This window comes from Sander lucioperca, chromosome 13 (genome assembly GCF_008315115.2).
Source record: "Sander lucioperca isolate FBNREF2018 chromosome 13, SLUC_FBN_1.2, whole genome shotgun sequence".
Taxonomy (NCBI): domain Eukaryota; kingdom Metazoa; phylum Chordata; class Actinopteri; order Perciformes; family Percidae; genus Sander; species Sander lucioperca.
The window spans coordinates 11518062-11538572 of record NC_050185.1 but is presented as its reverse complement, the minus strand read 5'-3'; the positions used below and the strand labels follow the sequence as shown (position 1 = coordinate 11538572).

The window sequence follows — 20511 nt, the reverse complement described above, 5'->3', positions numbered from 1 at the left end:
AAATGTGAGAAGAATGCAGTAACTTTATTCTAACTTTCTTTTATTCTGTTTGTATATTTTATATTTTTATATATTATATATATTTTGTAATAGGGTAAATTAATTGCTGTGTAAACATGTTACAACTTACTTTGGTGTGAATCATCGTTGTTCCTGGTCCTGACTGAGACTGGATTAAAGTGACCATCACTAACACTTTTTGGTGTTATTTTGAAAACAAAATCGCAATATATTTTTTCAGGTTAGCACAATAGCAACAAATACAGTTCATCATTCTGAGGTAAAACATATGTAACGGTTCCCTTTGTGAAGACTAGAGAAGCACATGTCACAGACACAAGGCATGTTTGCAGAAAAGCATGGGAATCAAAAAATCTGTTCAGAAACAAAAAGTATTTGGATGAGTTGGTCCAGCAACCAGCAGAAATGTGAGAATGTACTAAAAACGAGCATATATGTATATGTGTATTCTATTAACACAATACCATTAAGAAACTGAACCAGGAAAATAAGTTTTTACTGTGGTCAATTGTTATGGCAAAACAAATTCATCATTTCATCCCTGAAATTATATATAGACATTTTATATTCAATGTCTGAGGCAACCCGTATTGCTCCAAACAAAATGTGTTTTTGTTTTGAGAAGTCTTTGACAAATTTCTAATTTCGGTCTAAATTGAAAAGACAGGCCTAAAGCTAATGCAAACAGGTTATGTCGACATAAATCACGCCCACAAAAGTTAGTATTCCCCCATTTCTTGGCTCAATCACCAAGCCAGTTCAAGTATATGTAAATAGGAAGTATCCTATTTGAATGCAAAAACCTCAAGGGACCGATTTTGAAAATGCACTCAACTGTGGTCCTTTTGTAAGCTTTAGTAAAACAACAACTAAAGCTGCATTAGGTGAATGTATAGTAACTGCTGCTACATACTGTACCTTAGCATCCACTTTTCTTTACATTATGTGTTCATTTTACATGTAACAAGAGTTTATACTTACACAGATAAGACATTGCTGCAACTTTAATATTAATGAACAAAACCCATGACTGCACATGCTCACAGATCAGTGTATGTGACTGGGGTGACACCGTGAATCAGAAGTGTTGGCCCCAAACTATTGGTCACTGCTTCCACCTGAGCTAAGTACTGCTGTGACTGGCTGCGGTGACCAGTGGGTCGAGGTAAATACAGGAAGCGAACAGTGGCTTGCGAGCTGTGCTCCATCAACATACTGTTCACCGCGGACAGGAAGTCCTCAGACAGAGCTTGTGTTGGCTCTGCAGGGAGCTCCCCATCTGGCTGAACGTGGTGCTGCACCACAGAGTCCCACGGAACGATCTTTATCGACGCCCTGATCCTCAGCTTCCTCAGCAGCTCTCGGAACGTCTCTTCGTTAACCACCCAGCCCTGGTCGTTAGACTCAGTCTCCACATTCAGGAAGATTCTCATTCTTGCATGGCGCCATTTATTGGACATGTTGAGCACGCAGGCCATCTGCAGCAGGAAGAGGCTGCACACATCCTCATAATCACGGCTGCCTGGCTGGAGCAGGTTGAGAGGCCACACATCTATTGTCCGTTCTGACCCGTCCACCTTGCTATCTTTACCCTCTCCCTCTAACTGGAAGAAATAACGGGCGAGGCACACGTTCTTGTTCATTTTAATGGCGTCAGAAATGATCCCTACGTACTCCTCTGGTGATAGCCAGCGCGGGCTCTCCACATGTCGAACTGGGGGGAAATGAGCCTGTAATGAAGGCAAATCAACCCCAAAATTATATTCGCCCTCACTTCCTTGACCCATCGAAGAGTCACAGAATGCAGAATCTTGTAGGAAGAAGTCCTCAGGAGTACAGCTGTCATAGAAACCCAAAATCAATGTGTTGGGCTTCATGCCACCTTGTAGAGGGAAACAGAAGTGCAGATAAAGCAACATCATAATGTGTACTGAATATGGCCTTGGCAGGGATAAGAGAAATCAGAGCTTACCTAGGCCTGTGATGCGCAGCAGATGCTGTGTTCCCTGTCTGACAGAGAGAGACAGCGTCAGGTCTACAAAGGCCTTCACCCCGAGTTTATCAACTAGGCTCAACCAGAAGTTGTACTGCTGCTGGACCGGGTCTGATGGCAGGGAGTCTAAAACACAGGAAAGGCTCACATAAATTGACTGCATGGATTTGAAGAATACAAACGTTAACACAATACATGGCTTTATTTCATAGATGCAATACTACTGAATACATTTCATCAAAATTGCAGAACAGTGGTAGAAGAAGTACTCAGGCCCTTTACTTAAGTAAAAATACCACAATGTAAAAAATCTCTGTTACAGGTAAGAGTCCTGCATTTAAAATCCCACTGATGTCAAAATATATAGATTTTATCAGCTGAATATAAAAGTTAAAAGTACTTGTTCCGCAGTAAAATGTCCCCTGGACCTAATATATTATTATTTATCACATATTAGATTGTTAATAGTGGTGCGTCAATGCATAATAGCATTTTACTGGTTTAGCTTTAGGTGGACTGTAAATACAGTTAGTCCAGTGGTTCCATTGGCTGACTATTCTTAACTCATTTTCTAACTAATATTGGATAAGTTGACCTCTTTGTTAGAGGACCCCAAGTCAAAGAGGTACAGTTTAATCTGTACATTTGAAAATGAAGTACTAACAACAGCTGTCAAACAAATGTAGTAAAGGAAAAGTACAATATTTCCCCACTGAAATGTAATGGAGTATAATGTAGCATAAAAAGTAAAAGCATTAAAATCTGAACTGCAGTACTTGAGCAAATGTATCTAGTTTCTTTCCAACACTGCACTTGCGTTGTTTGTAGAATTTGCAATGTATCCTAATGCTCACCAGGGGGCAGAAAGGCAAACTGGGAGTAAGTGAATGAATGAAAGAATATGTCAGCACCTTGCTTTCTTAATTCTTGGGGTGCATCACACAATATAATCTCACGGTTTGAAAGGTCTCTGTGCATATTTAGCAAAATAAACAAAGAGCTAGACATTTGGCTGAATTTAAAGGACGGCTGGTTTTGAAACTCTCGGGTCTATTGCAACAATGATACAGGGGAAACTTATTATCTTATTAAAAATGCAAGAGAAGCAGCAGATGGAAAGTGAAAGCCCACGAGGTAGTCTTCCGTGATGGTGCCTGTGGACTTCAGGTGATCCAATCAGATCTGTGACACAACGTCAGTGATGTGCAACCTACTTTAATGTTTCGTGCTCATCTTGCTCATGAGCTCTCATAATGAATAATAAAAAATAATCACATGATATCATGTTGAATACATCAGTGAAAGGCTTCCAGACACATGAAAAGGCCAAAAGGTGAGTTGACTTGGCTACACTGATTCAAAGATAAGAATAATTTCATACTGTTGGCTGCAGATGGCCATCACAGACCATCCACAGAGAATTACCCAGATCTCCCAGCTGCACGTGGCCCAACACATACAGTCCTCCCTTCTTCAGCTGGTTGATGAACAGGATGAGCTGACAGGAGGAGCGAGGGTTGGCCACCATTAACAACATCTGCGGCCTCCAGAACTTCACATGGTCTTTCCTCACATCCAGCATCAACAGATACTTGCGCACCTAAACCAAAAGGAAGACAGCACTGTTGACACACTGAAGCGCATGTCTGTTTAAGTGTGTCTCTGCATGAGTCCAGATACCTGATGGAAAATGAGAGCCTGGCTGATGTAGCCCCAGCTGCTGGTGGGCGATCTGTAATGGAGGAAAAGCAGCAGCAGTAACAGGAGGACGATGCTGCCTGAGGAGTACACAGGGTTAATGACGAACATCATCACTAAACAGCTCAGGATGCCCAGCAGGCAGGTGTGCCAGGAGAAGAGCTGGAAGGTCGGTCTGTTAAACACACAGAGACAAAGAACTAAGGCCACCGGACACATGAAAACCCAAGGCAGAGAAAGGCAATAAATATTACTTTTACTGTCCCATAAAATATTTGATGGTAATAAAATGAGGCTCATTTGGTTGTTAATCAATATAATGTTGAGGACAAGTGCTAAAATGTCTGCCTTCTAAATCTCACTTTTTGAGCCTTTACTACCTTAAATATTAGCTTTTCTCTTTTTTCACTGAGCAATTTTAGATTTCAGCATGAAAGCCTAAAACGTATTTAAACTGTAATATACAGTATTTCCTAAATAGTAGGTGTTTTGACTTCACTGAAGGATTCAATTACTGGCTGTTGAAAAATATGATTGCAATGCCTACTGATTTCTTATTTTTCTTTTAACAGTGATTGATCTTTTATTACCTGAAATTTGGTGCCGACGCCCACTCTAGAGCCAAACAGGCCAGGTCAACCGCAGCGTAGGCAAGCAAGTAAAAAACAGTCACCAAACTTGCTACGGCATTAAGCTGGCCTGCAAACACTACACACTGAAACACAAACAAACCACAAATTGCAGCTCAGGAAACCAGTTGTAAATCAGAAAATATGTGACTGCACACTGCAGAAGCTCTGCTCACCTGTGCCAGACCCCAGGTGTACAGCACTGCCACCCACGGATTCCCCGAATTTGATGTGATAGCAGCTGGAGCTAATGGCAAACCTGTGAGAGAGAACAAAAGCCTCTTAAAAAAAAATGACTGAAGAAGACATGATGAGCAAAAAAACCTCAAGCCTTACCAAAGAGGTGATCCAGAGCAAGAGCGTGGAGGATACGGGATGCTCCAATCATAGCACACATTGCAGCTGACAGAGCAGCGCAGAATATCCCGATGGTGACGAACGGCGACCAGATGTTTATTTTCTGGAGGAATCCATAATCCTGAATCAACAGGTTTCTAAAAAAAAAAAAAGAAGAAAAAAAAAGAAACAAATAACTACTAATTTGATTGTTGATCTCTCTTTATGTTTCAGACAATACTACCATGAACCATCTCAGACCTGTCACATGTGGCGCTGACCAAGATGAAGAGGAGGACATAGACTGTAAAAGTGTAAAAGACAGCTGTGATGGTGCCTTTAGGGATGGAAACACTCGGAGTCTTCAGATCCCCTTCAGAGACATGCAGAGTGAGAACAAACATCAGGTTGTGCATGTCTGTGTGTACAATGCAGATTTACTCAATTGTAATACGTTTATAAATACATCTCTTGTTTGACATTATTCTGCATAACGACATGGATATAATCCAAAGGTAAAAGTAGCAATGGCATGATGGAAAACTACTCCAGTGATTATACAAGTAAGACAACAAGCTTTAACCTGACATGTTGGCTCCAGCCATAATCCCAGTGCAGCTGGTGAACATGACAGCAAACACAGTGGCAAAAGACATGACAGAGTTGGTGCTGTAGTCCAAAGAGTAACCAGCTGCAATGAGAAAAATAGGGAACAACAGCGATACCTTTAATAGATGCCCCTAAATTGAGAAGCGCCTTGTAGCTTTGCTTGTGAATGCACTTTCATATCCTCACTAACACCAACTCACAGCCCAGGTTGTTCCTCAGAGTGTTCGCGCTGAAGCCTGTGTAGCTGGCGTTGTAGTGGAAAGTTTGGTTGTCAGATCCCTTGTGGGTGATGACAAAATCACGAGGTTTGACTGCCACAGAACTGATGAAGATGGACAGCAAGGATACGGTGACCACCAGCAGGATGACGAAGGCGGTGCGGGAGTAGATGTGGGCACCCACCAGACACACAAGCAGACACAGCAGAAGGACTACTGAGGAGTACAGCACTGTGTACCAGTAACCCTGAGGAAGCACCCGCAGCCCCTCGGAAACAGATGACTCTATAATAGAAGGCAGAAAACTGAGAATGCTCAAGAATTTAAGTGGGTGTGTACTAACTGAAGTAGGTGAGGTAGTTTAGCTAAAAACGTAACATAATCAAAATCTTACCAGGATCCGAACCGAATACGTCAAGTATTGCCTCCACAAGACCAAGTACATACTCTCCACATGCAAATACTTTGGCCAGAAAGAACATCAAACCAATGCTTCCTCCAAACTCTGGGCCCAGAGACCGACTTATCATGTCTGGTCACATTTAGTTAAGGTTAATGTTTCAACTGAAATGAGTGAAACTGTAGGCAAGATTAAGAAACACTCAAGAAAAACAATGGTTTGGTCTCTAAGGATACAGTAGGCTCCACCACCTTGTATAGCACCATTGGTGGAAATGGCACAGATGGACAGTATTGTAAGAGATATAATGGTGTAGGCTACAATCACCATTAATAGACCCTGTAACAGCCCCGCGTGACCAACCACAAACCCTGCAAGAGAAATCAGATCAGTGTTAGTCACTACTGTACAGCACAATGACTCAGTTATAATGTAAGTGATTCATACAATCATCCACTGTCTACAACCAAATACAGATTTTAGTTTTCCCGATCTCTTTACACAAAGCATCACTCACCGGTTCTCAGGAACAGCACGATGCTGAACATGGAGAGGATGGTCGGCACCATCACCCCGAAAAAAGTGTTTAGTTTTCGAGAGTCTTTACTTGGTGTCTCGGAGGCGGATTCAGGGGTGGTGTCCGACTCCGCGCCGCACACCACGGCACTCACAGGCAGACAACATACCCCTGAGGGGATCAAAGGGGTGCGTTCGTTTGACATGGTTGGTGAGAAGAGCCTGTATAAAAAAAAAAATGAACGAGAAAGAAATATAACTACAGAATTGAATCTACATATCGAATCTATATAGCTTTTTGTATACTCAAATGTATTGTTCTCGGTTTCAAAACAAATATTGCAACAAGCCCGCAAACACACACAGGCGTTTGTTTTCTCACACCCATAAACAGACACAGTGATGTTTTTACCCTTTCAGGCACTTCCAATAAATGAAGATCATCATGTGCCCACAGTAGAAAATGTCACGCTCTGCCTCGTGAATGCTTCCAGCATCACATAAACAAATTGTTTACTTTAAAAAATGTGTGAGGCTTTTGAGCAGCTGAGAATACATTGGGATTTTGACAAACCTTTAGATTCAGTGACTCAACACACGCATGCAAATGAAGTCAAACAAGTCTGTCAGCACTCAGGTGCCACAAAGTCCCCTGATACTACAATGCAGTACCTGTTCTATTACTTTATCCACAGTCAGTCACTTGCCTTATTTACATCCCTTTACTATACAACACAGCAAAAATCAAGCACGGAAATGCCACCAAAGAAAGCCTGCGATTAAAGTTTGCAACTCCCTCTTAATAATAAAAGCTGTAGCTCACACTTCAGGTTGGTATTTGCAGTCAGCTGATTCGCAGCTGCTTGTCTGTTTTTACATCAAACCGAAAAGCAGACATCTCAGCTGAGCAGCCCAGGCATGCCCCTCTGTGCAGGTGACCTTGGTTGTTTTCTTTTTCTCAGATGCAAGCGTTCAACTTTCTCCATTCTTTCTCAAGGAGGCAGTTACATCACTAAAGCTGTTACCAGAGTCTCCTTTACGATACACTCCTCTCTGTGAGTTATTAAGTCAGCTACAAGTATCACATGATGGGGAAACTTGAAATTAGGACAGAAGGGACATGAAGGGACATAATCTTCTAATTATTACAGGGATTACACCCAGTTACTGATTCTTTTCTACCTAGGAGTTTCATATTATTTTAACAGTAGAGCTGAAAATATTAGTCCGTTAATCAGTTAGTGGTTAAACAGAAAATTAATCATCTATTTTGATAATCAACTAATCATACGTCATCATCATAAGTATCATATGGCTCATTTTTTGTGCAAAAATGCCCCAAACTGCATGGTTCCAGCTGCTCAGATGTGAGAAGTTGCTGCTTTTATTCGTCTTATCTGATAGTTAACTGAATATGTTCGAGTTTTAGACTGTTGGTCGGACAAGCATTTAAGCTCAATAAATTAAATGATGATTAATCCAAAGAATAATCAACCTTGTAAATAATCACTGGTGCAGCCCAATTTGACAGATTAATGTGTGTTTCCAGGGAGATACTGTAGGTATCCAACACTGGCTGACCAAACATATGTTTTTAACACCTAGTGGACTAGCCGTTTGTATTCCAGTTGCACAACATACAAGTTTTGAGTAATACATCTGATTAGAACCCCATCATGGGGAGATGACTTGCCGGCTGTGTAAACAGGGAAGTTGTATTTTCAATGAGAACCGCACACACTGGTGCATATCAATACTTAGTTAGTTCCTTTATTGTCGTTGATGCTGCAAGTGACATTTAGACTCACGGCCGTGCTCTGCAGGATGCTGTTGGTGACGCACTGAGCTGTATACCTCTAATGCTTATGCAGACGGCCTAGACCTATTTAGAAAGGCCCTGTCAGGGTCCACGGACCCTACTTCAGAAACAAGTCAGTTACCAAAATAAATCACCGTTTCCGTCACATATTCTTCTTACGTAGCATGAGGGTGGAGCAAATGCGGCATTACAACTTTACGTCTTTTGGGGGGCAAAATTGGTAAACACATGCTAAATAATACGCCACATTTGCAGGTGCATCTTGGGTAAATGTTTGTTTACGTTTTGAGGCTCTTGGCCAGGAAGTGGAAGTGGCCGCGGCAGTGATGAAACAACTCACCCGGCATAAAGTGTTTCTGCAGTGTGTCATTCAAACAGCAACATCCAGGATATTATCGGCCAGACGCACCCTGTGCTGTTTCGTAAGTTATCCCCTGAAATACCGAGGACAGTCAAACTTACCTCGTTGAACCTTCCCGAGACAGTTTCACACACTTCCTGCTTCTTTTGTGGCCCACTGAGTCTGGTTCTCGCTGCTGGTCTCAGCGGTTTGTTTCTGGTGGAAGATGTACCGGGTCAGATGCGCAGTGGACGGTCAAATGTAACCGCTGCAGGCCGGACAGGCAGAACTGAGCTGTCCGGAGAGTTGATGCTGTGAAAGATGTGCTGCCCAATAACAACACAGCAGCAATGGCACGCCTCGTTCTCCTATTATTTGTTCAAAAGTGTCACGGGAGAGCAGAAACCGCCCATGTGACTGCCAAAAGGGGAGGGCAAAAATACCACAAATATGAGCAAATGTAGCCTACTGCTTGTCTAAAATAACCACGCCCCTTATTTGCAGTCAAACATGACATCACTAATAATGTAATAACTTCCAATAAGTGCACGTGAAGTGGTGATTTCGGTTGTATGCACTCAAAAAAACGTGCATGCATACATAGGGCCTATATGAGCATGAGGCGCTGATGTAAAGTTATACATGTGAGCTGGACTGTAATGGCGCTTCTCCACACCAGGGGTCATTATTGTGACGGAGATTTTTTTCCATAAATAGAAAGGGGATCATTATGTGGCAGAGCTAACATGATACGTCAATATGGTTTTCGTTAAAATAATGGATCTTTTTTCAAAATAAAAAAAAAAACTGAAATAGCTTTTACCATTCTGCTCCAGGAAAACAAGTCAGCACTGAAAATGAACAAGAGGATTGATATGGGGATTGTATGATGTTAGAGAGAGAGAGGGTTAAGGAGGGCAGGGACATGGACATGCAGGATCTCCACAATCTTACCTCTCTAGCTCCTGGACAAATGGTTTCCAAGACTCTGCCCATGTCTTATAACAAACAAACATGCCAAAATGTAATGATTTCTGGGCACAGTCGCCTTTAGAGAAATACAGAATCTGGTATAGCTATATGCCTTTTTATTTTTTGTTTCATGATCCCTGCTGGACTGTTAAATCACAACACCCATCACTGACCAAAACATTGCATTAATAGTTTGTTATTTTACTTGTGTCATTTTGAAAATGTAACAATTTTAAAATTAGCTCCGAGCATGGCCTTTGCTTTGTTTAACAGAGACAGACATAGATAGATAGATAGATAGATAGATAGATAGATAGACAAACATTTCAAAAGCTGCACACAATATGTGTTTGTGTTTGTGTGTGTGTGTGTGTGTGTGTGTGTGTGTGTGTGTGTGTGTGTGTATGTGTACTGGAGGTTTCCACATCACACTTGTGTAAATTGCATTTGACCACGATTGGCACAGTGGAGTGCAAACATCCAAGTGAAGTAAAAAAAAAGAAGAAAAACATTTTTTTTTACTCAAAACTATACAGATTGTTGTGACAAATCCTGGAGTTGGTTTCACATGACTAATGTCTTATGCAGGACACTACAGTGATGAATGATTTCAATAGAATATTGACACAGGACACTCAATGAGTCTTTACTCCAGGTTAAATAAAGGTTTAATAAAATAAAACAAATTGGGAGAATTTTTGAATCACATCCAAATCCAATTTATTTGATATATCCCATACAAAATCTTAATGAGCCCCCAGACCCACTAATCAGTCTCACTAGAGCAACTGCAAAATGTCCCCTTATCCAATCATCAGTTCAAATCTTCATACTCCCATTTCTTGTTCCTTTGACCTCCAAAATCACTGGAAAAGCATTATCTTTATTTTATAAATTTCCCATTCGAAGTGGAGAGGATGGACAGAATACTGCCATGCTTTCTACTTTCCTCATTGTGCTGCACCCTGCAAAACATGAAGTTATCATAATTAAAAACATTCAATTTGTAGGTACTCCTCACTTGAGAAACCTAAAGGATCAACTCTTTATCTCTCTGAACAGATACAACTGAAGAGTCCATGCATGTGAGAAAAGGATCTCTAACCTGCAGAGTGGTCTTATCAGAGGGGGGGGGGTCATGGGATTTATGCTACTATATAGTATTAAGAGATGGGTGTGGTTGAAACATGCTTCATGCCCGGATTTGAGGATCCTTCTGCAAGCGCCCACCGCGTGATCTGGCTGCCTGTTTCTGAATGATGATATTCAGAAGAGAGAAAAAAACAAAACAGGAACAGTGTGGATAACCGACCGAGAGGGCCGCCTCTCATAATACTGGGAGAAAACCCGAACAGTCGATCTACTGATGGGTTGATTTCTTGCAACCAGAAGCTTTTTTTAATGCCATTACTTTCTATTTGAGGCAGATTTTTACTCAGTAATTCATTGTTGGCTCGGAGGCGGTTGTCCTGATGAAGTGTCAGCAGAGGGAGGAGGAAGCCAGAGAGAGGAAGGAAACGAGGATAACGTCACGAAAAGCAGAATCGGAGTAAAACGGACTGAATAGTAATGGACAGTGCTTGATGCGGGCCGGGGACCCGAGCTGAATTGTGTTTGTTTACGTCGCATTGGACAAAGATGTTTTTGTTAACTGGTCGGGCGTGAAAAAGGGGAAAATATTTCGAGGAGGAAACGGCAGCACAGCAGCAGCAGATTTCATCTTTTTCAGGAGGCTCCACTAAAGCAGAGAAATGGAAATGTGTGTAGCCCTCCTCCGTTTGTCTGTTCGCTGAAGGATTTGGAAACAGCCTAATCGTGACACACGGAGCTTTAAGTGGATCTTATTTTTTAATGAGTGAAAAAGACATATAGCTAAATCTTTTTTGGGGGACGTTGCTTTCGGTTTTTACACGGCAGAAAAAAAAAAGCAGCAAAATCATCGGGGGAATTAACAGGTAGCCACCCATTATCAAACGCTGTGACAACCGCTGTTAGGCCAGCCTATTGAGTGTAAGATGGGGTGATGATGTGCCTATTCGTGGCATCATTTCGACTAAATTAATTTAGCTACATCCGCATTTTAGAAGCTCAGCATCTGAAACAAGATGTGGTTAGGGCCTTCATCAGCCGCTGTGCTGATCAATATGTGATGTAGCCTGCATTCATGGGGCCTGCCTTCCTATTTAAATACACTAGGAATCTCTAAATGCTTCAGACGCTGAAATAAAATGCTTATGGTGGTCTTCCTATATATTTGAATATGTCCTGTTGTACCCGCTTCTTTCTTTACTGCGGCTTTTATTTCCGTGCGGAGCTCCCAGCCCAGGCCTGCATGTGTTAAAACCTGGGAGTGAGCAAAGCCGCACAGTTTCTCTGACATTAACATTTACTCTGTCAAACATGCTGTGGTTGTGGGCTCTGCGCTCTGCTCCAGTTGCAGATGCCATGTTAGTGTCGTTCCACATCAGATGTGCATCCAAAGGGGTGGGGCCAGTCACACTTTGGCATCATGCTCTTTGAATTTTTCTCTCCTTGTGTTATTAAATGTGCTCTCAAAAGGCCAGTAAACTCCCTCAAATTTTCAGGCACTAAGAATATGCTTTATTATAACGTCACCTTCCTCATCAGCATCATCATGAAGGAGATATAGCCTCTTGTTGGCTACCAGGCCATGCATGAGTGCAGGTGGAGTCCGTATGATATATGTGTCTTTTTTACCACTGTCCAGTGGCATGACTTCAGCACAAATCTGCCCCCCCTGCAGTCGATGCTCGCAGGCGACAAAAACATCCATCCGAGCATCTGGCTGGACCCATCTAGGCCTGATCTCTGATGCATCATCACCCCCCCCCCATCCCCACACACACACACACACACTCTGCTTTTCTCCTCATTGGCTAAATGAGCAGCTGTGCCAGGAGACTCAGACCCATGATGCACCCCTTTTGGCTTCCATTAGTGCCGTGTGATCCATCTGGTCGCAGGTCCCTCCAGGGAACAGTGACCTACTGTAGCTAATTGCTCTTCCTTTGCAGTGTGCACTGTATGCTTGTTTGCTGTGGATTTGAATTGCTTCACAAATGCAAATAGAAGCTCCCTGTTTGGGAAGCTGTTTGAATGTGTAACTGTACTCCTATCAGGAACAGGAAATGCTGCTTCCTACTGAAAGCATGATGTGATGTACAGTGTGTTTGACCCCAGTTGGCCCATAGCTAAATTATACATCTCCTACCATGTTCATTTTTAGGAACCGCAGTGTCTCAGATGACAAAAAAAAGATGACTCTGTCCAGCATTAGCACAAGTTTTGACTTAATACACAACCTGTAAATGCAAAGTCAAGTTCCGTCGGCTTTAAAGGGAGTGTTCGCTCAGCCGGGTAGCGATGCTGGCTGTTGGATAGCAGCTTAGTCATTACAGATTATTCTCCTCAGTTAAACCAGGCATGGTTGCACAGACATAAACAGATTACAAGGTTTATTCTCACTGTGTGGGTTCAGTAATCCTTAGAGATTAAAATGTGTTTTTTTTATTTTATTATTTCTTTCCCAAATCAGGGACAAACAGTATTTTACGTAAATTATTTGACTTAATTGATCAATTTTTGATGAAAGTGGACTCCAGGATTACTGGATTATGAAAATGCGAAACTGTGCTAATCCCAATGGGCCTCACTAATATACATCAGCAGTCAATTATGATATTATACATCATGTAAATCAGAGTCTGATATTTAAAGTTTTCCAACGGCCAACAGGTGACGACCCTGACAAATCCAAAATGAGTGAGCTGGAGCAGCTTCGCCAGGAGGCCGAGCAACTGAGGAACCAGATTCGAGTAAGTCAAATTTTTTTATAGTTCAGTTTTCATCTTTAGGGTGATAATGCTGATATATTTAACATGTTGTGTCATGTCTTATTTTTGCATCCTATGATTCCACGTCCATCAGGATGCCAGGAAAGCATGTGGAGATTCAACCCTGACACAGGTAAGTGCCACTGAATGTCCCAGGTGGTATAGCTACAAAACATGTTTATAATAAACATGTTTTTGGGGGCTTTATTTTAGTGATAACCATGTGTTTGGCGACCATTGATATGGAAACATAATAAAAAGGTTACGGGAGAAACTTGACTGGTTTTAAAGACCTGGGAGTTTTTAGGTTCACATAGAAAAAGCAGAGCAGCTGCTCGAAATCTTTTTTTAATTAAATCTTACACTACTTATTTTGTAACGCACAGACTGGAAAAAATAGATTCATTCATACTCAATTTCCACCCACATGATCACTAGAAGTATAACCATGGTGGTTTACCATTTCCTTGTGCTGTGCTTTATACATTACTTTAATATTATTCATTTTTACATCTTAAGTCATTCATATCAAATTTGGCATGACATATTAGCTGTTCCTGTGCTTATTTTGTCTCCAGTGTATTATAGCTTACAATATTGTTAAAATCTCAAGAAGCTTCACTGTCGAACCTTCCATCGCACACAGATATCAATAAAAATAAAAGGGTGAATTTCATTTGAACTAATTATTTGATTAACCTCTCCTCACTAAACTAGATAACTGCTGGTCTGGATCCTGTGGGGCGGATTCAGATGCGGACACGACGTACCCTCCGGGGCCACCTTGCTAAGATCTACGCCATGCACTGGGGCACTGACTCAAAGTGAGTCTATACTGTACCGAACATTTTGTGTTGGTGACTTTGATTGTGATTAAAGCATTTCACTGTGCAGGTGCTGTGCACTATTACATTTGTTGGCTCCATACAATAGCAACTTCACATGGGATAATACATTACATTTCGATTACGGAACACACAAACAAACAAACACATCATTTGTAACAAACATACCAAGCTGGTGCAGGCTACCTAGCCGTTCTGAAAAGTGGTGGCCTAAAATAGGTCTTTGACTGTTTACACTGTGCTGTGTGTTTAGTGTTGATTAGCAAATATTAGCATGCTAACATGCTAAACTAAGATGGTGAGCATGGTAAACATTAACATCAGCATGTTAGCATTGTCATTGTGATTCAGCCTCACAAATCACATCTTTGAGTTTTCAAAAACTCTGAGCCAAAACATCCAAAATGTCTCTTTTAAAACTTCTTTGGAGTAGTTTTAGGTTCAGAACTATGGAATCAAAAAAGCACGAAAGCTGTATTGTAGTTATATTCCACGTGTGCGTTCTAAAATATTTGGTAAAACCAAAGTTTTCAGTTTTCAACATTTTGCCTGTATTACAAGTATACAAGTCACTGTGGAAGACAAATGAGAGTCGACAGTATTAATTTATTCAGATAATAAACGCACTAAGCCGAACTGGACGTCCATCGATGGATATGGTATGAAATGTTTGAATGTTTGCCTCCACAGGCTTCTGGTTAGTGCCTCTCAAGATGGAAAGCTGATCGTCTGGGACAGCTACACCACTAACAAGGTAAAGTCAGCTGAATAATTCTCATCAGCTGGATAAATAGTAACACTTGGCCTCTGTCCGAACTGGAAGTGAAAGTAGAGGGACGTCTTTCTCTTCTAGGAGTGTGGTTCACTCATAACAGCTTTCTTTGCAACCATTGCAGTAACTTATTTTAACATTTGTAGCGGCATTAGCATTAGATTTTCAGTGTCAATACACATTGTTATGCTGTTATTACAAGAGCGCTTGCATTGGATTTCCTTCTACTCCAAAAGTTAAATGTCTGTTGCTTCCAAATACCTTCCTAGATACATGCCATCCCCCTGCGCTCCTCCTGGGTAATGACCTGTGCGTACGCCCCCTCTGGGAACTACGTGGCCTGCGGAGGCCTGGACAACGTCTGCTCCATCTACTGCTTGAAGACTCGCGAGGGCAACGTCAGGGTCAGCAGGGAGCTACCTGGCCACACAGGTGAGAGAACATCACACTCTCAACCACTTTGACAAGTCAAACTGGTGAGAGGTTTCAGGCGAGCGTGCAGCAGGCAGTCTCCTGCCTCGAGGGAAAGCTCTGCTCCCAAACCCCTAAACAATAAAGATTTCATTTACATGGTTAATTAATCGCAGTGCAGAGCTGTCTTAATGAGCTGAGACATCAACTCCTGTCTGCGAGACTGGTTTGTGACACTGTAGCTACTGTGCTGCTGTACATCATTTGCAAAATGGGCTGCGACTTAATATCAAGATGCCTATTGTGTGTTCACAGCAATAAGCAGTAGATGTTTTACCTAGGTTTTGCCTCTCAGGCTACACACAGTCCGCCAAACTTAATTGGTGGATATTTGCTTCTTTTTTGGGGCTGAATGCAGTCTGAGAGGAAGGCCGCAGACACTAGTACCTCTCTGGATATTTTGGGTTAATAAAAATCAATTAATTTAGATCTAATATTATATCATATTATATTGTCCTAAAAATACACTAGACCATTAATAAAAGATGAAGCTTTAAAGTCTCTTTGTGGGAAAGATGCAACTACAATGTTATTATCATAAAGTATCAGGTGTGTCAAGGTCTACACCACGGAAAGCACAATAACCATTTCTATCATAAATTGCTATTTTCTAGATTGATATAAATGTATATGAATGCAGCAAATGGCATTCCCATCCCCTCTCCGCATAAACCCTAAGGTTTTGTACGTTCAGTGCACTGTTACAATAATAGTTCTATTTTGTGCTTATTGTATTACAGTAGACGCTAGTAGTGCCACTCCACTATCACCTTAATGTGTATATGTGCAGATCACCTTTAAGTTTCATTCAGTTCAACAACACAAACTCACCTGTACTCTGTTCTCTCAGGTTACCTGTCATGCTGCCGTTTCATTGATGACAATCAAATCATCACGAGTTCCGGAGACACCACATGGTGAGCCTACAGAGATCAAAACACAGACAGTGTGCAGTGCATGTTTCCCTGAGTGGATCAGTGTCTAACTCTGCGCTCTCTGCCCCAGTGCACTGTGGGACATCGAGACGAGTCAGCAGACCACTGTTTTCTCGGGCCACAGCGGTGACGTCATGAGTCTGTCCCTGTCACCTGACCTCCGCACCTTCGTGTCGGGAGCCTGCGACGCCTCGGTCAAACTGTGGGACATCAGGGACAGCATGTGCCGGCAGACCTTCACAGGCCACGAGTCGGACATCAACGCCATCTGTGTGAGTGTGCCGAGGCTTGTGACCAAACTACAAGTTGCCAAAAACTGATCTGAATATACCAGCGATAAATAGAAAATAAACAGTTTGCTACACAATGTGCTGCCTATTAACTCATATGTCTATTAGAAATTCCAATTGTCTGCCACTGGGTATCAGCCCAGCAGTGGTCTAAAGTGGCAGTTCTTCCTTAACATGTACGTCTAATACATTATCAACAGAGCAGCTCCAGGATTTGTCTCAGTGACGTCACACACTGTCTTGTCTCCAGCTTTGGGGGGGATTTAAACTCGGAGCACACTAAAGGATTAACAAGATTATCAATTAACACCATATCTGAACATCCTACATCAGTCCAGACTCCAACTGAGCCTGAGCCTGGACTGATGCAGCACTCAGGTTAAATCTGATAGATGACAGGTAGACTGATTCAGTATTAAAACATGATGATCATCTCTCAGACTGATCTGATTCAGTCCAAGAGCAGAGACACCAGTAGCCAATGAGAACACAGTTTGTCATATTAGGGCATGTAGGGAACTCTTCTCCTACACAGAATCACCTGCTTGCCGTCTCTTCTTAAGAGTATCTTGATATAGCTGTACCCACACTTCCTGCTTCTCATCCATCTTCCTGGCTTCCTCCACAGTTCTTTCCCAATGGCAGCGCCTTTGCCACAGGCTCAGACGACGCCACCTGCAGGCTGTTTGACCTGCGTGCAGACCAGGAGCTCAGCCTCTACTGCCATGACAACATCATTTGCGGCATCACCTCCGTGGCTTTCTCACGCTCCGGTCGTTTGCTGCTGGCTGGTTACGATGACTTTAACTGCAACATCTGGGACGCCATGAAGGGAGACAGAGCAGGTGGGTGGAAACAGCTGTGTATTGGTGCGATGTCAATAAATAGGTCTAAAAAGGTTCAACCTGAGGCTCAAGCGAAGGTTATATTAATCGTGGAGTTACCTCAGTAAGACATCAGGGAACATTATTTGTTTGTATACATCAAAGTAAAACCAACTCTTATCTGACCATCACCTGCAATATCTCACTCAAAAACCAAGTAAGAGCGCGTTTGGTGCAAAAAGAGTGACGGAAAACTTAAAAACACAATGCTCGATATCAATATGCAATTCAGAGGTTAATTTAGCTCTTTTTAAAAGAATGAAGAGTTTTATATAAATATATAATATCTATTTAATAACTTCAGGGTAATGTAACTAACTGTAATACTAAACTGCTTACAATGGAGGTGATAAGAAAATGTTCAATTTCCTTACTTTGGAGCTGTATTTTCATGCAAATGACTCCAATGGGATTTAGGTGAAAAGAGTGAAGAAGAGTTTTTATTTTTACTGAAACCAAAACAATAATCCATAATAATGTGTTTCATGGTATGCACATAATTGTGTGTATATTGAACCTAAAAAAAGGCAACATAAAATTATCAGGATATGGAACTAACGTTCAATATTTTTTTTTCTTCTAGTTTTAAGTTTACTTACGAGTCATTTAAAGATAGCTCATTGAATTCACACGTGTCAAGCCTTATTTTGTAACAAAAAAAAAAGTACATGTTTGGTCAAACGGCTCACCCTGTGTTGGAAGTTAAAGCACTAATAAACACAAGCTTGCTGTGTTCTCTGTGGTTTTTGAAATGTTTCAGAGCAAAAAACATTTTACTGTAACAAGTCTTCTTTTGTCTGTCCTCGTCCCCCCTGCAGGGGTCCTGGCCGGCCATGACAATCGTGTGAGCTGTCTGGGTGTGACAGATGACGGCATGGCGGTGAGCACCGGGTCCTGGGACAGCTTCCTTAAGATCTGGAACTGAGCCACGCACATAAACAGCAAACACACACACATACACACACATACACCGCCAACAAACACCGCTCCCATCTTGGGACACAGTTTGCACCCTGTATTCACTGTATGTAAGATTCAACAGACAAATTGCAACATTGTACTGTACATAATATATATGACTTAGGTATGAGTTCACACACACACACACACACACACACACACACACACAGTATGCAGGACATGACGACACACCTAAAACACCTAGCCCTAAACACATGCCCACACTACCTACAGCTGATTTAAGTACAGAAACACACACACACACACACACACACACATATATATATATAATCTTTAAAATTTTAAAATGTGATAAAATACAGTTGGATGTTCAGCTGCTCAAATAAAAAACACAAATGCCACTATTACCTGAAGCCTTTTAACACGTCTAACACGCTCATTCACACAACACACACACACACACACACACACACACCTTTTTCCTGAGAGATATTGCTCCTCGAGTTAAACAGGGGAGAAGACGTTATTGGACAATTCTGTCTTTGTTTACAATGAAGTCCAAAATGCACTCCAGACAAATTTTTCTGTACTATTTTTGTCTCAGTACCACATGTATCTCTGTGATGCTAATGAGAAGGAAGAATGGTTGTGGAAAGATCATGTGAGTCCATTAACACTGAAAAAAAGACAGGATGATCGTCTGAGTCCAGGGAAAATATCAACTCTTATTTTCATCTGGCTCAAAACATTATATAGTCACTGTTTTTATAGATATGAACCCCCCCCACATACAGTACATCTGCTCTTAAGTTTTTGTTTTATTCTTCTTTTTTACACTTATTTTATTCATGTTCTCCCTGTGTGCCTCAGATACACTTTAAGGATTATTAATAGACAATATTGATAAAGTTAAATTAACAACAAAAAAAAGACCTGAGATCCAAAAGGTGGATGAAAAAAAATAAAAGCATTACTGTATAAGACATCTTAATAAAGCAGGAGCCAGTATTCATACTTTGACTTTGTCAATGTATTATCTGGACATTACGATGGTGTAATTGTACATAATATTAATAAATAATAGCCTCTCCTGCCAGTTGTTGTGTATTTTATTTATACACTTGGAAAGTCATCAAGTCAATGGAAAAGAAGGGTGCATTCAGTTGCAGTTTGACTTATAAATGGTTGTTTGGGTACTGAATGGCAACACATACATTGACCTATGCTGTTAAATTACCAATGGTATAGTTTCTAAATAGCATAGGTACATTTTAGCAGGTACAAGTTCTAGTTTGATATAATTTTACAATGACAATGAAACATTTATCACAAACATCATTGAAAGCAATCCTTGCCTTTAAGAATCTCAAGTGAAATTATGTTCAGTGATTGATTTAAAAAAAATAAATGCTATATGCTTAATTGTATGAATTTTGTCTTCCTCTAATTGTTTGTCCTCTAGTGATCTAAAAAAATATCCTATTCAAAACCAAAACAATTAAACCAGTATAAAAGTACACCAACACCTGACAGGATTCCAAGGTGGTAGCTCCCCACATTAAACTAAGTAAGGTATTTAATCAGAAATGTGTGGATAGAACCTGGACTTTCACAATCACCAATGAAATATTGTCTCGAATATGGGGATAAAAACAAGTCATCTGTGCTCAGGTCACAGCAATGTTGTTGAATATCTTTCCCCATCATTACTCATTGTTTAACAGACCAATAGTTTGGGAAAGGGTAGTTCACTTTGTGCGTTTTCCTTATCTGCTGATTGAAATTAAACTGAAATGTGTCATACAGGAAGAGATTTAGCTTTATTGCAGGATTGAAGTGTTTTTACGTTCAGCCACCAGAGGAAGCTGCAGCTTACTCGGAATCTCAGATTCACAAATTAAGGATGAAAAGGGGTTTATTCAACAACAACAAAAACAATCTTTTAGGCAATAATTTGAATCCACTGAATAGCATACCTGTGAATATTG

The 20511-nt window shown here is 41.2% G+C and overlaps 2 protein-coding genes across 4 annotated transcripts; one reads left to right on the top strand and one right to left on the bottom strand.

Moving 5' to 3' along the window:
* Positions 1-413: 413 nt before the first annotated feature.
* slc12a9 (solute carrier family 12 member 9) lies at positions 414-9014 on the bottom strand. Of its 2 annotated transcripts, none has more exons than XM_031320380.2 (14): positions 8702-9014; positions 6422-6642; positions 6141-6275; positions 5899-6036; positions 5487-5789; positions 5261-5368; positions 4939-5050; positions 4678-4835; positions 4518-4600; positions 4303-4427; positions 3695-3887; positions 3440-3614; positions 1994-2140; positions 414-1903 (listed from the first exon to the last, which is right to left on the bottom strand). In XM_031320380.2, the coding sequence occupies exons 2-14, from the start codon at positions 6624-6626 to the stop codon at positions 1062-1064; spliced, it is 2724 nt and encodes a 907-aa protein (XP_031176240.1). In that variant the 5' UTR covers positions 6627-6642; positions 8702-9014; the 3' UTR covers positions 414-1061. The 2 variants fall into 2 exon arrangements, with proteins under 2 accessions (XP_031176240.1, XP_031176238.1); XM_031320378.2 differs by having other exon boundaries at positions 6422-6645; positions 8686-8805.
* A 1796-nt stretch (positions 9015-10810) lies between these two features.
* Positions 10811-19619, top strand: gnb2 (guanine nucleotide binding protein (G protein), beta polypeptide 2). Of its 2 annotated transcripts, XM_031320392.2 has the most exons (11): positions 10811-11506; positions 13308-13387; positions 13500-13538; positions 14123-14229; positions 14941-15004; positions 15292-15454; positions 16344-16410; positions 16499-16700; positions 17347-17563; positions 18421-18557; positions 18699-19619. In XM_031320392.2, the coding sequence occupies exons 2-10, from the start codon at positions 13331-13333 to the stop codon at positions 18525-18527; spliced, it is 1023 nt and encodes a 340-aa protein (XP_031176252.1). In that variant the 5' UTR covers positions 10811-11506; positions 13308-13330; the 3' UTR covers positions 18528-18557; positions 18699-19619. The 2 variants fall into 2 exon arrangements, with proteins under 2 accessions (XP_031176252.1, XP_031176251.1); XM_031320391.2 differs by having other exon boundaries at positions 10812-11506; positions 18421-19619.
* Positions 19620-20511: the final 892 nt, after the last annotated feature.